The 12,515-nt window shown below is 50.9% G+C and overlaps 2 protein-coding genes across 5 annotated transcripts in view; one reads left to right on the forward strand and one right to left on the reverse strand.

Moving 5' to 3' along the window:
- LOC129475035 (uncharacterized) overlaps positions 1 to 12,515 on the reverse strand; it is a 66,125-nt gene that overhangs the window by 11,328 nt on the left and 42,282 nt on the right. Inside the window, exons 2-5 of one of the 3 annotated variants that reach the window (XM_055266867.2) lie at positions 8,044 to 8,620; positions 6,991 to 7,078; positions 6,472 to 6,570; positions 6,162 to 6,323 (exon numbers count right to left, since the gene is read on the reverse strand). In XM_055266867.2, coding sequence (XP_055122842.1) covers positions 6,554 to 6,570; positions 6,991 to 7,078; positions 8,044 to 8,620 — 682 coding nt within the window. In that variant the 3' untranslated portion in view covers positions 6,162 to 6,323; positions 6,472 to 6,553. Of the gene's footprint in view, positions 1 to 6,161; positions 6,324 to 6,471; positions 6,571 to 6,760; positions 8,621 to 12,515 lie in introns of those variants that run through there. The other 2 variants (XR_008654736.2, XM_063635159.1) reach the window with 2 other exon arrangements.
- IL3RA (interleukin 3 receptor subunit alpha) overlaps positions 1 to 12,515 on the forward strand; it is a 35,309-nt gene that overhangs the window by 7,899 nt on the left and 14,895 nt on the right. The window contains exons 3-7 of one of the 2 annotated variants that reach the window (XM_055266863.2): positions 1,438 to 1,552; positions 5,954 to 6,086; positions 6,174 to 6,358; positions 8,703 to 8,818; positions 11,283 to 11,309. In XM_055266863.2, coding sequence (XP_055122838.1) covers positions 1,438 to 1,552; positions 5,954 to 6,086; positions 6,174 to 6,358; positions 8,703 to 8,818; positions 11,283 to 11,309 — 576 coding nt within the window. The remainder of the gene's footprint in view (positions 1 to 1,437; positions 1,553 to 5,953; positions 6,087 to 6,173; positions 6,359 to 8,702; positions 8,819 to 11,282; positions 11,310 to 12,515) is intronic. The other variant, XM_055266864.2, reaches the window with a different exon arrangement.

Below are 12,515 nucleotides of genomic sequence, written 5' to 3' on the forward strand. Positions count from 1 at the left end.
ATTGATTCTCCCACAGTCCTGGAGGCTGGAAGTCTGAGATCCAGGTGTGGGCAGGGCTGGTTCCTCCTGAGGCCTCTCTCCTGGGCTTGGAGACGCCATCTTCTCCCTGTGTCCTCACAGGGTCGTCCCTCTGTGTGTGTCTGTGTCCTCATCTCCTCTTCTTATAACGACACTAGTCCTATTGGATCAGGACTCTCCCTAGTGACCTAATTTTACCTGAATTGCCTCTTTAAAGACCCCCAGCTCCAAATACAGTCACATGGAACATTAGGGCGTCGATATGTGATTTTGGAGAGTAGAGATAAAACAGTCTAGAACCCCAAAGCGACTTTACCCCATACCATGGCCAACTGACTCTCAACTTTAGAACCACAAATGCTGAAACAAAAAACTAAGGAAATTTTGAAAAAGAAGGTGAATGAAGGAGAACCTGCCTTACTTATATCAAAAGGCACTGAAAAGCTGTCATACGCAACGTGTGGATTGCTATAAGAATACACAAGTGGATTAATGAAATGTGGCCAGGTGTGGTGGTGAGGCAGGGGAATTGCTTGAACCCAAGAGGTGGAGGTTGCAGTGAGCCGAGATCGCACCACTGAACTCTAGCCTGAGCAAGCGGAGTGAGGCCCTGTCTCAACAAAAAACAAAGAAATAAAAAAACAAAACAAACAAGAAAAACAACAACAAACAAAGCAAAACAAACAAAGATATTTCCCTAATATTTATTGCTAAGTGGAAGTATTTTTATTCAAGCTTTTGTATCTTTAGAAAAAAATCGTGGCTGGGTGTGGTGGCTCACGCCTGTAATCCCAGCACTTTGGGAGGCTGAGGCGGGCGGATCACGAGGTCAGGAGATTGAGACCATCCTGGCTAACACAGTGAAACTCCATCTCTACTAAAAATACAAAAAAATTAGCTGGGCGTGGTGGCGGGCGCCTGTAGTCCCAGTTACTCGGGAGGCTGAGGCAGGAGAATGGTGTGAACCCGGGAGGCGGAGCTTGCAGTGAGCCAAGGTCGCGCCACTGCACTCCAGCCTGGGCGACAGAGCGAGACTCCGTCTCAAAAAAAAAAAAAGAAAAAAAAAATCTTGGCCGGGTGCAGTGGCTCACGCCTGTAATCCCAGCACTTTGGGAGGCTGAGGCAGGCAGATCACCTGAGGTCAGGAGTTCGAGACCAGCCTGACCAACATGGTGAAACCCTGTCTCTACCCAAAAAAATACTTTAAAAATTAGTACCTGTAATCCCAGGTACTCGGGAGGTTGAAGCAGGAGAATTGCTTGAACCCGGGAAGGAGAGGCTACAGTGAGCCGAGATCATGCCACTGCACTCCAGCCTAGGTGACAAGAGTGAAACTCTGCCTCAAAAAAATCTGAACATCCTTAGCATCAAATTAAGCATGGTCTCTCAGCAGCCATCATATTCCTGTGTCTCTCTTAGGCAATGAACAACAGCTATTGCCAGTTTGGAGCAATTTCCTTATGTGAAGTGACCAACTACACCGTCCGAGTGGCCAATCCACCGTTCTCCACGTGGATCCTCTTCCCTGACAACAGTGAGAAGAATGTTAATTGTTTGTTTATTCTCTATTCCCTCTCTCCCTCCCTCTCTCCCTCCCTCTCTCCTTCCCTCTCTCCTTCCCTCTCTCCTTCACTGTGTCTTTTTTTCTCTTTTCTTTCTCTTTTTTTTCTTCTTTCTTTTCCTTTTTCTTTCTTTCCCTACCTTTCTTTTTCTTTCTTTTTTTCTTTCTCTTTCCCTACCTCCCTCCCTTTTTCGTTTTTTCTCTCTTTCCCTCCATCTTTCTTTCTCTTTCATTCTTTCTTTCCCTCTCTCCCTTCTTTCCTTCTTTTCTTCACTCCTTCCTTCCTTCCCTCCCTCCTCTTCTTTTCCTTCTTTTCCTCCCTCCTTCTTCCCACCATCCTTCCTCCCTTTCTTTCTCTCCTTCCTTCCTTCCTCCCTCCCTTCCTTTTTTCTTTCCCTCCCTGCCTCACTCCCTTCTTTCCCTCTTTCTCTCCTTCCTTCCTTCCTTCTCTCCCTTCTTTTCCTTCCTTCCCTGCATCCTTCCTTTCTTCCTTCCTCTCTCCCTCCCTCCCTTCCTCTCTCTCTCTCCTTCCTTCCTCCTTTCCTTTCCCTTTTCCCTTTCTCCTCTCTCCTCTCCTCTCCTCTTCTTTCTTTTCTTTTCTTTCTGACAGGGTCTTGCTCTGTTGCCCAGGCTGGAGTGCAGTGGTGCAATCACAGCTTACTGCAGGCTTTACCTGCTGAGCTCAAGCAGTCCTTCTACCTCAGCCTCCCACGAAGGTGGCACTACACCCATGCACCACCATGCCCACCTAATGTTTTAAACACTTTTTTTTTTTTTTTTTTTTTAAAGACAGAATCTCACTCTGTCCCCCAGGCTGGAGTGCAGTGGCATGATCTCGGCTCACCGCAACCTCCGGCTCCTGGGTTCAAGCGATTCTCTTGCCTCAGCATCCCGAGTAGCTGGGATTATAGGCGCCCACCACCATGCCCGGCTAATTCTTGTATTTTTAGTAGAGACGGGGTTTCACCATGTTGGTCAGGCTAGTCTCAAACTCCTGACTTTGTGATCTGCCCGCCTCGGCCTCCCAAAGTGCTGGGAGTACAGAGGTGAGCCACAGCACCCGGCCTTAAATACTTTTTGCAGAAACGGAGCGTTGCTATGTTACCTTAGCTGGTCTCAAACTCCTAGGCCCAAGTGATCTTCCCGCCTCAGCCTCCCAAAGTGCAGGGATTATAAGCATGAGCCACCATGCCTGGCCTCTTCTTTGTTTTTTAATTAATTAGAAGTCCATGGTTTTTTGTTGTTGTTGTTTTGTTTTGTTTTTTTGTGATGGAGTCTTGTTCTTGTCGCCCAGGCTGGAGTGCAGTGGCGCGATTTCAGCTCACTGCAAACTCCGCCTCCCGGGTTCAAGCGATTCTCTTGCCTCAGCCTCACAAGTAGCTGGGACTACAGGCACCTGCCACCACGCCCAGCTAATTTTTGTATTTTTAGTAGAGATGGGGCTTCACTATGTTGATGGTCTCGAACTCCTGACCTTGTGACCCACCCGCCTCAGCCTCCCAAAGTGCTGGGATTACAGGCATGAGCCACTATGCCCAGGCTCAATTTAATTATTTTTAAGTTTAATGGATTTCCAGGGAGTTATGCTGAGTTGGAAAGAAAAGACCACTCCAGAGCGTGACACACAGAGTGATTTCATTTATACAACTGTCTTGAAATGGCAAAACTTTACAAACAGAAAACAGTCTCGTGGTTTGCAGGGATATAAGCAGGAGCGAGAGCTGGAGAGAGGTGGGTTTGGCTGTAAAAGTGCTTCTTGCGGAGGCTGGGCGCAGTGGCTCACACCTGTAATCCCAGCACTTTGGGAGGCCGAGGCGGGCGGATCACCTGAGGTCAGGAGTTCGAGACCAGCCTGGCCAACTAGGTGAAACCCCATCTCTACTAAACATACAAAATTAGCCAGGGGTGGTGGCGCATGCCTGTAGTCCCAGCTACTCAGGAGGCTGAGGCAGGAGAATCACTTGAACCCGGGAGGCGGAGGTTGCAGTGAGCTGAGATCGTGCCATTGCTCTCCAGCCTGGGTAACAAGAGTGAAATTCCATCTCAAAACAAACAAACAAACAAACAAAGTTAAAAAGAAATTAGCGGCTGGGCCCGGTGGCTCAAGCCTGTAATCCCAGTACTTTGGGAGGCTGAGGCAGGCAGATCATGAGGTCAGGAGATCAAGACCATCCTGGCCAACATGGTGAAACCCCGTCTCTACTAAAAATACAAAAATTAGCCAGGTGTGGTGGCGCATGCCTGTAATCCTAGCTACTCAGGAGGCTGAGGCAGGAGAATCGCTTGAACCCGGGAGGCGGAGGTTGCAGTGAGCCAAGATCACGCCATTGCTCTCCAGCCTGGGCAACAAGAGTGAAACTCCATCTCAAAAAAAAAAAGTTAAAAAGAAGTTAGCATGGCATAAGGGTACTTGCCTGTAATCTCAGCTACTCGGCAGGCTGAGGTTGGAGGATCACTTGGGCCCAGGAGGTCGAGGCTGCGGTGAGATGAGATCTGACCACTGCACTCCAGCCTGGGCGACAGACCAAGACCTTGTCTCAAAAAACAAAAAACAAACAAAAACCGTGAAAGAAAAAAATCTTGATTGGCCAGGCACGGTGGCTTACGCCTGTCATCCCAGCAGTTTGGGAGACCGAGGCCCGTGGATCACCTGAGGTCAGGAGTTCAAGACCAGCCTGGCCAACATGGTGAAACCCCATCTCTACTAAAAACACAAAAATTAGCGGGGTGTCGTTGGTGGGTGCCTGTAATCCCAGCTACTTGGGAGGCTGAGGCAGGAGAATCACTTGAACTTGGGAGGCAGAGGTTGTGGTGAGCCATTGCACTCCAGCCTGGGCAACAAGAGCGAAACTCTGTCTTACACACACACACACACACACACACACACACACACACACACACACAGTGAAAGAAAAACATCTGTAATCCCAGCAGTTTGGGAGGCTGAGGCGGGTGGATCACTTGAGTTCAGGAGTTCGAGACCAGCCTGGGCAACATGGTGAAACCCCGTCTCTACTAAAAATACAAAAATTAGCTGGGTGTGGTAGCGGGCGCCTGTTGTCCCAGATACTTGGGAGGCTGAGGCAGGAGAATTGCTTGAACCCGGGAGGCAGAGGTTGCAGTGAGCCGAGACTGCACTCCAACCTGGGCGATGGAGCGAGACTGTGTAAAAATGAATAAATGAATCAATAAAAGAATGTGCAGGATCTCTATTATTATTTTTTATAACTGCTTGTGTATCCACCATGGTCTCAAAATACAAAAGGCACTCTAAAAAGCGATTAGTTTTTTTTTTTTGAGATATAGTCTCACTCTGTTGCCCAGGCTGGAGTGCAGTGGTGTGGTCTTGGCTCACTGCAACCTCTGCCTCCCGGGTTCAAGAAATTCTCCTGCCTCAGTCTCCTGAGTAGCTGGGATTATAGCGGCCTGACATCACGCCCGGCTAATTTTTTGTATTTTTAGTAGAGGCAGGGTTTCTCCATGTTGGCCAGGCTGGTCTCGAACTCCTGACCTCAGGTGATCCATCCGCCTCGGCCTCCCAAAGTGCTGGGATTACAGGCGTGAACCACCACGCCCGGCTTTGTTTTTTTTTTTTTTTTTTTTTTTTTGAGACGAAGTCTCACTCTGTTGTTCAGGCTGGAGTGCAGTGGCGCAATCTCAGCTCCGTACAACCTCTGCCTCCCAGGCTCAATAAATTCTCCTGCCTCAGTCTCCCTAGTAGCTGGGATTACAGGGGCCCGACATCACGCCCGGCTAATTTTTTGTATTTTTATTAGAGATGGGGTTTCATCATGTTAGCCAGGCTGGTCTCGAACTCCGGACCTCAGGTGATCCTCCTGCCTCAGCCTCCCAAAGTGCTGGGATTACAGACGTGAGCCACCGCACTCGGCTCTGGATTTTTTTTTTTTTTTTTTTTTTTTTGAGAAGAAACTTCACTCTGTTGCTCAGGCCGGAGTGCAGTAGTACGATCTCGGCTCCATGCAACCTCTGCCTCCCAGGCTCAATAAATTCTCCTGCCTCAGCCTCCCTAGTAGCTGGGATTACAGGGGCCCAACATCACGCCCAGCTAATTTTTTGTATTTTTAGTAGAGACAGGGTTTCACCATGTTAGCCAGGCCGGTCTCGAACTCCGGACCTCAAGTGATCCACCCGCCTCGGCCTCCCAAAGTGCTGGGATCACAAGCGCGTGCCACCACACACGGCTAATTTTTGTATTTTTAGTAGAGACGGGGTTTCTCCATGTTGGCCAGGCTGGTCTCGAACTCCTGAGCTCAGGTGATCCACCCGCCTTGGCCTCCCAAAATGCTGGGGTGACAGGCGTCAGCCACTGCGCCCGGCCCCGACTTGAGTTTTCTTTCATGTTTGTGAACCCAGGTGGGAAGCCTCAGGCGGGTGCGGAGAATCTGACCTGCTGGATTCACGATGTGGATTTCTTGAGCTGCAGCTGGGCGGTAGGCCCGGCGGCCCCCGCGGACGTCCAGTACGACCTGTACTTGGACATTGCCAAGTAGGTGTGCCCCAGGGCAGGCCGGGCTGTCCCCGGTGCGGGTGCCATCGGCAAGGGGTCGTCCCCCAAGCTTACCGTTTACCGCAGCAGGCATCAACAGTACGAGTGTCTTCACTACAAAGTGGATGCTCGGGGAACACGTATTGGGTGTCGTTTCGATGACATCTCTCGACTCTCCAGCGGTTCTCAAAGTTCCCACATCCTGGTGAGGGGCAGGAGCGCAGCCTTCAGTATTCCCTGCACAGATAAGTTTGTCGTCTTTTCACAGATTGGTGAGTAGCCCAGGACACTCCCTCCCACCCTCAGCTCTGTGATGCCACGGCTTTAGCCTCACGCCAGATCTCACGGGATCACGTGGCTCCCAACACAGACGTTGGCCTCTTACATTTCCAGAGGCTGGACGTTGGAGGTCAGGGTGCTGGCTGGCTGGGCTCCTCGGGAGGTCTCTTCCTGGCTTGGAGAGAGGGTCATCTTCTCACTGTGTCTTCATGTGGTGCAGAGAGAGAGAGATGAAGTTCTGAGGTCTCTTGTTAGAAGGGCACTAACACCATCATGGGTCCCACCATAGGTCATAGGATCCCCCATCATGGGTCATGGGACCCCCCATCATGGGTCATAGAATCCCCCATCATGGGTCATGGGACCCCCCATCATGGGTCATAGGATCCCCATCATGGGTCATGGGACCCCCCATCATGGATTCCACCATGAGTCATGGGACCCCCCCCATCATGGGTCCTATCATGAGTCATGGGACCCCCCCCATCATGGGGGTCCACCCTCATAACTTCAGCTCACCCCAGTCACCTCCCAAAGGTCCCACCTTCTAACACCGTCCAACCAGGGGTTAGGGCTTCAACGTAGGAATTTGGGACAGAAGGACACACACTTTCAGTCACGATACCTGAGCTCCAGGGAACCTCCCAGGTGGTGAGAATGTCAATATGCCCAGAGCTGACGTGCCCTGACCCCACGGGCAGGATGCTGGGATGCTTCAGAAGAGGAGAGGGAAATGAGGAAGAGGAGGAGAAGGACAAGGAGAAGAGAAGGGAGTAGAGGAAGAACACGAGCAGGGGGAGGAGGAGGAGAAGGAGGAAAAGAAGAAAAAGAGAAGGAGGGGAGGAGGTGGAGATGGGGAGGGGAGGAAGAGGAGGAAGAGAAGAAAACGGAGAAAGAGGAGGGGGAGGAGGTGGAGATGGGGGGGAGGAGGTGGAGATGGGGAGGGAAGGAGGAGGAGAAGAAAGAAGAGGAAGAAGGAGGAGGAGGAGAGGGTGGAGGAGAAAGGAAGAAGAGGGAGAAGGAGGGAGGAGAATGGAGAGGAGGAGGGGGAGGAAGAGGAGGTGAGGAGGAAGGGGAGGATAGAGAAGGTGGGGTAGAAGGGTGGTGAGGTGGGGAGGGAGAAGGAGGGGGAGGAGGAGGAGAAAGGACAGGGAGGAGGGTGGAGGGGGAGGAGGGGAGAGGAGGAGGGAGAAGGAGGGGAGAGTGTGGAGGAAGGAGAGCAGGAGGGCGAGGGAGGAGGAGGAGGAGGGGCAGAAGGAAGAAGGAGCGGGAGGAGAGGAGGAGAAAGAGGAGGAGGAGGAGAGGGAAGAACAGGAGGGGGAGGAGGGTGGAGGGGGAGGAGGGTGGAGGGGGAGGAGAAAAGAGGAGGGAGAAGGAGGGGAGAGGATGGAGGAAGGGGAGCAGGAGGGGGAGGAAAAAGGAGGAGAGGAGGAGAAGGAGGAGGAGAAAGGAGAGGGAAGGAGGAGGATGACAAGGAGAATGGGGAGGAGGGGTAGAAAAAGGAGAGGAACAGGAGGAGTGGAGGGGGAGGAGGTGAGGGAAGCGGGAAGAGAGCAGGGGAGGGGAGAAAGAACAGGAGGGTAGGAGGAGGGGTCCAGGGCTGGACTTCCTTCCAGGGGCCCAGGGGAGACGCAGACACAGCTGGAGACACAGGGCTGGGCTGGTAGTCAAGTCACACCTGAGGATGTGGAAGTGCCTGGGGTTCCTGGGAAGTGGAGGATGTCCTGGGCCACTGGGAGAGGCGGGACATCCCCTGGGGGGCTGAGGCAGGGGAGGTGAGAAGCCAGGCAGGGGTCAGGAAGTGGAAGCTCCAGCAGGATGTGTACAGGTTAAAGTGTAGGAGTCTGGGGGGGGGGGAACCCATCCTGAATGACGCAGAGAGGGCCTCCAAGGCTCCAGTGGGCTGCAGGTGGGCAGAGGGGGCATGGGAAGTAGGGGTTGGCCCTGGGCAGGGGTTGGGGGTGGGCCAGGCTGCCCAGTGGGGCTGAGCCGAGATGGAGGGGGCAGGGACAAAGACGTGCAGCTGCCAGTCTTCGGAAAAGCTGAATGCCTGGTACTTCAGTGAACAAAAGGGTGGTTCTGAAGGCTGCTCCCGGGACAGTGGGGCTCTGAGGATGCAACCCCAAGGCTCACTCCTCCCAGCGCCCCCAACACGGCTCAGTCCTGTGTCTCTGCCTGTGGAGTTTCTCTGTTCCCTCTTCCTTCCTGGAAGGGCGTTTTTCTCTCCCCTTCTCCAAATGCGTAGGAGAAGTAATCTGAAGTATGTCCAGAAAAAAAAAAAGAAAAAAAAAAAGAATTGATTTCTTGTACTCCTAAAAGTGTTTTTCTCATTGCTAGAGATATTAACGCCACCCAACATGACTGCAAAGTGTAATCAGACACATTCCTTCATGCACTGGAAAATGAGAAGTCATTTCAATCGCAAATTTCGCTATGAGCTTCAGATACAAAAGGTAAACTTTCACACCCGCCACCCCCGCCCCCCGCCCCCCAACCCCCAACCCCCGTGGACATCCCTTATTTTTGGTAAGTCGCACTCTGGGGCCTTGGAACCGGCAAAAATGTCCTCTGATAACGCCACAGAAGGCATGGATCATTTAAAAAAAAAAAAAAAAAAAGCCAGGCGCAGTGGCTCATGCCTGTAATCGCAGCACTTTGGGAGGCCAAGGCGGGTGGATCACAAGGTCAGCAGATCCAGACCATCCTGGCTAACACGGTGAAACTCCATCTCTACTAAAAATACGAAAAAAAATTAGCTGGGCATGCTGGCACCCTCTTGTAGTTCCAGCTACTGGGGAGGATGAGGCAGAAGAATAACTTGAACCTAGGAGGTGGAGGTCGCAGTGAGCCGAGATCGCACCACTGCACTCCAGCCTGGGCGACACAGTGAGACTCCGTCTCATAAAAAAAAAAAAAAAAAGTTTGAGACTGTATGCGGTCTGTTGTTTTTTATTTTTATTATTTCTAATGTGGTTATTTTTATTTTTTCTTGAACTTTCTTTTTTCTTTTGTAGTGATCTACAGATTTAATGCAAGTTTCCCAAATATTTTTGATCCACAGTTCGTTGGATCAGTTGAACATAAACATTTATTTATTTATTGAGCCACTCTGGCTCTGTAGCCCAGGCTGGAGTGCAGTGACCTCATCTCGGCTCACTGCAACCTCTGCCTCCCGGGTTCAAGGGATTCTCCTGCCTCAGCCTCCCGAGTAGCTGGGATTACAGGCACCCACCACCACACCCAGCTAATTTTTTGTATTTTTAGTAGGAACAGGGTTTCACCATGTTGGCCAGGCTGGTCTCAAACTCTTGACCTCAGGTGATCCACCCGCCTCGGCCTCCCAAAGTGCTGGGATTACAGGTGTAAGCCTCCAGGTGCAGCCTATGTGTTATATTTAGTTTTTATTTTATTTTATTTTATTTATTTATTTGTTTAATTTATTTTTGAGACGGAGTCCTGCTCTGTCGCCCAGGCTGGGGTGCAGTGGCATGATCTCAGCTCACTGTAACCTCCGCCTATCGGGTTCAAGCAATTCTCGGCTTCAGCCTCCTGAGTAGCTGGGATTACAGGCACCTGCCACCATGCCTGGCTAATTTTTTTTGTATTTTTAGTAGGGACGGGGTTTCACCATCTTGTGCCGGCTGGTCTTGAACTCCTGACCTCGTGATCCACTCGCCTCAGCTTCCCAAAGTGCTGGGATTACAGGCGTGAGGCACTGCACCCGGCCATATATTTATTATTTATGCTCCAATACTAATTATTTCATATGCAGTTTTTCTGTAAGTCTAAATCTGCTCAAAAATGTTAGGTCTATTAATTTCTTTTATATTACCAAGTGTTTTTTAACCAATCTGTTTGGTGTTTTTTTTTTTTTTTTTAAGAAAATAAATAGCCGGGCATGGTGGCTCATGTCTGTAATCCCAGCACTTTGGGAGGCCGAGGCGGAAGGATCATGAGGTCAGGAGATCGAGACCATCCTGGCTAACACGGTGAAACCCCGTCTCTACTAAAAATACAAAAAAAATTAGCCGGGCGTGGTGGCGGGCGCCTGTAGTCCCAGCTACTCAGGAGGCTGAGGCAGGAGAATGGTGTGAACCCAGGAGGCAGAGGTTGCAGTGAGCCGAGATTGCACCACTGCACTCCAGCCTGGGCAACAGAGACAGACTCCGTCTCAAGAGAAAAAAAAAAAAAGACAATAAGTACAGTACAGACTTCTTTCTTTCTTTCACTGATTTGAGGGAGCAGGCATAGCTGCAGCCAGAGGCAGAGTCCTAGCTAGTCTGGTGTTGCACCCCCCCCCCAGGTCACTGGCCTGGTATAGGCTGTCTATGGCTACCCCTGGGTGCATCTGGAAGCAGTCTGGGAGGACAGTGGGTCTTGTTTGTCCACAGGCCTCAAGAAGCCCCCTCCCACCAAGGTCTTGCCACAGTGGCCCATAAGAAACCTTTTGGGCCGGGCGCGGTGGCTCATGCCTGTAATCCCAGCACTTTGGGAGGCTGAAGCAGGCAGATCATGAGGTCAAGAGATCAAGACCATCCTGGCCAACATGGTGAAACTTTGTTTCCACTAAAAATACAAAAAATTAGCTGGGTGTGGTGGCACGCACCTGTAGTCCCAGCTACTCGGAAGGCTGAGGCAAGAGAATCACTTGAATCCGGGAGGCAGAGGTTGCAGTGAGCCGAGATGGCTCCACTGCACTCCAGCCTGGGTAACAGAGCGAGACTCCGTCTCATAAATAAATAAACAAACATTTTGGTCAGGTGCTATTTACCCCTAAGCTCATTGTTTTGCCCCAAGGCCTTCCCAGAGCCCCCACTGTTTTGCTGGTTTTCCTGGAGGGAGAAATTTGAGTTTGGAAGGAGGAGGCTGTCAGGGAGGGTCCAGACACTCAAAAGTTTGTTTGCTTTTGTCTTGCAGAGAATGCAGCCTGTAATCACAGAACAGGTGAGTGTTCCCTACCCCCAGCCGCTGTACTTGACATTGCAAAGGGAGAGTTTTATTATTAATAAAAAAATTAATAACTCTTAATAAAATAATGAAATATTAATAAATATTATTATTCACTGTTCAGTGACTTTCACTGGACAGACTCTGAGTGTCACCCTTACTGTGATCTTGCAAAATTGGGATATTTTGCATCCCCAAATTGAGGGATGGGAAAAGGAAGAGTCAGGGATGACACCTCCCAAGGTGTCAGAGCCAGATGCTATGGCTGGCCAGGCGCTGTCCAAACGAGGTCCACCCATTTGCCCCAGATTCCTTACCCTGGGCCAGGCAGCCCCAATCCAGCAGGAACAAGCTTCCAAACCATAGCTCTACCCAGCAGAGACAAGCATTCAGACAGGTAGCCCAGGCGTCAGACAAGCATCCCACACAGCGGACCCTCCACCAGCCCCTGCCTGGGATCTGGAGGAACAAACAGCTGGACCACGGCATTCTCTGTCCCCTCTCTCTCTGTCCATCTCTTTCCCTGCATCTCTTTCTCTGTGTCTCTGAATCTCTCTCCCTTTCTCCCTCCCTTTCTCTCTGTCTCTATCTCCCTCCCCTTCTCTGTATCTCTCTCCCTTTCTCCCTCCCTCTATCTTTCTGGCTCTCTCCCTGTCTGTATCTCCCCGTCCACGTCTCTCTCTGTCTCTGTCCCTCCCTCTCTCATTCTCCCTCCCTCTATCTTTCTCTCTCTCCCTGTCTCTATCTCCCCCTCCCTGTCTGTCTATCTTTCTCCCTTTCTCCATCCATCTCTCTCTCTCTCCCTCTCTCATTCTCCCTCCTTCTCCCTCCTTTATTCTCCCTCCCTCTCTTTATCTTTCTCTCTCTCCCTGTCTCTATCTCCCCCTCCCTGTCTGTCTGTCTGTGTCTGTATCTTTCTCCCTTTCTCCATCCATCTCTCTCTCCCTCTCTCTCCCCATTCCTGTCTCTGTGTCTCTGTCTCTCCCTCTCTCATTCTCCCTCCCTCTTTTATTCTCCCTCCATCTGTTTATCTTTCTCTCTCTCCTTGTCTCTATCTACCCCTTTCCCTGTCTCTTTCTGTGTCTGTCTCTGTATCTCTCCCCCTTTCTCCCTCCCTGTCTTTATCTTTCTCTCTCTCCCTGTCTCTATCTCCCCCTCCCTGTCTGTCTGTGTCTGTATCTTTCTCCCTTTCTCCATCCATCT

This window comes from Symphalangus syndactylus, chromosome X (assembly GCF_028878055.3).
Source record: "Symphalangus syndactylus isolate Jambi chromosome X, NHGRI_mSymSyn1-v2.1_pri, whole genome shotgun sequence".
Classification (NCBI taxonomy): Eukaryota; Metazoa; Chordata; class Mammalia; order Primates; family Hylobatidae; genus Symphalangus; species Symphalangus syndactylus.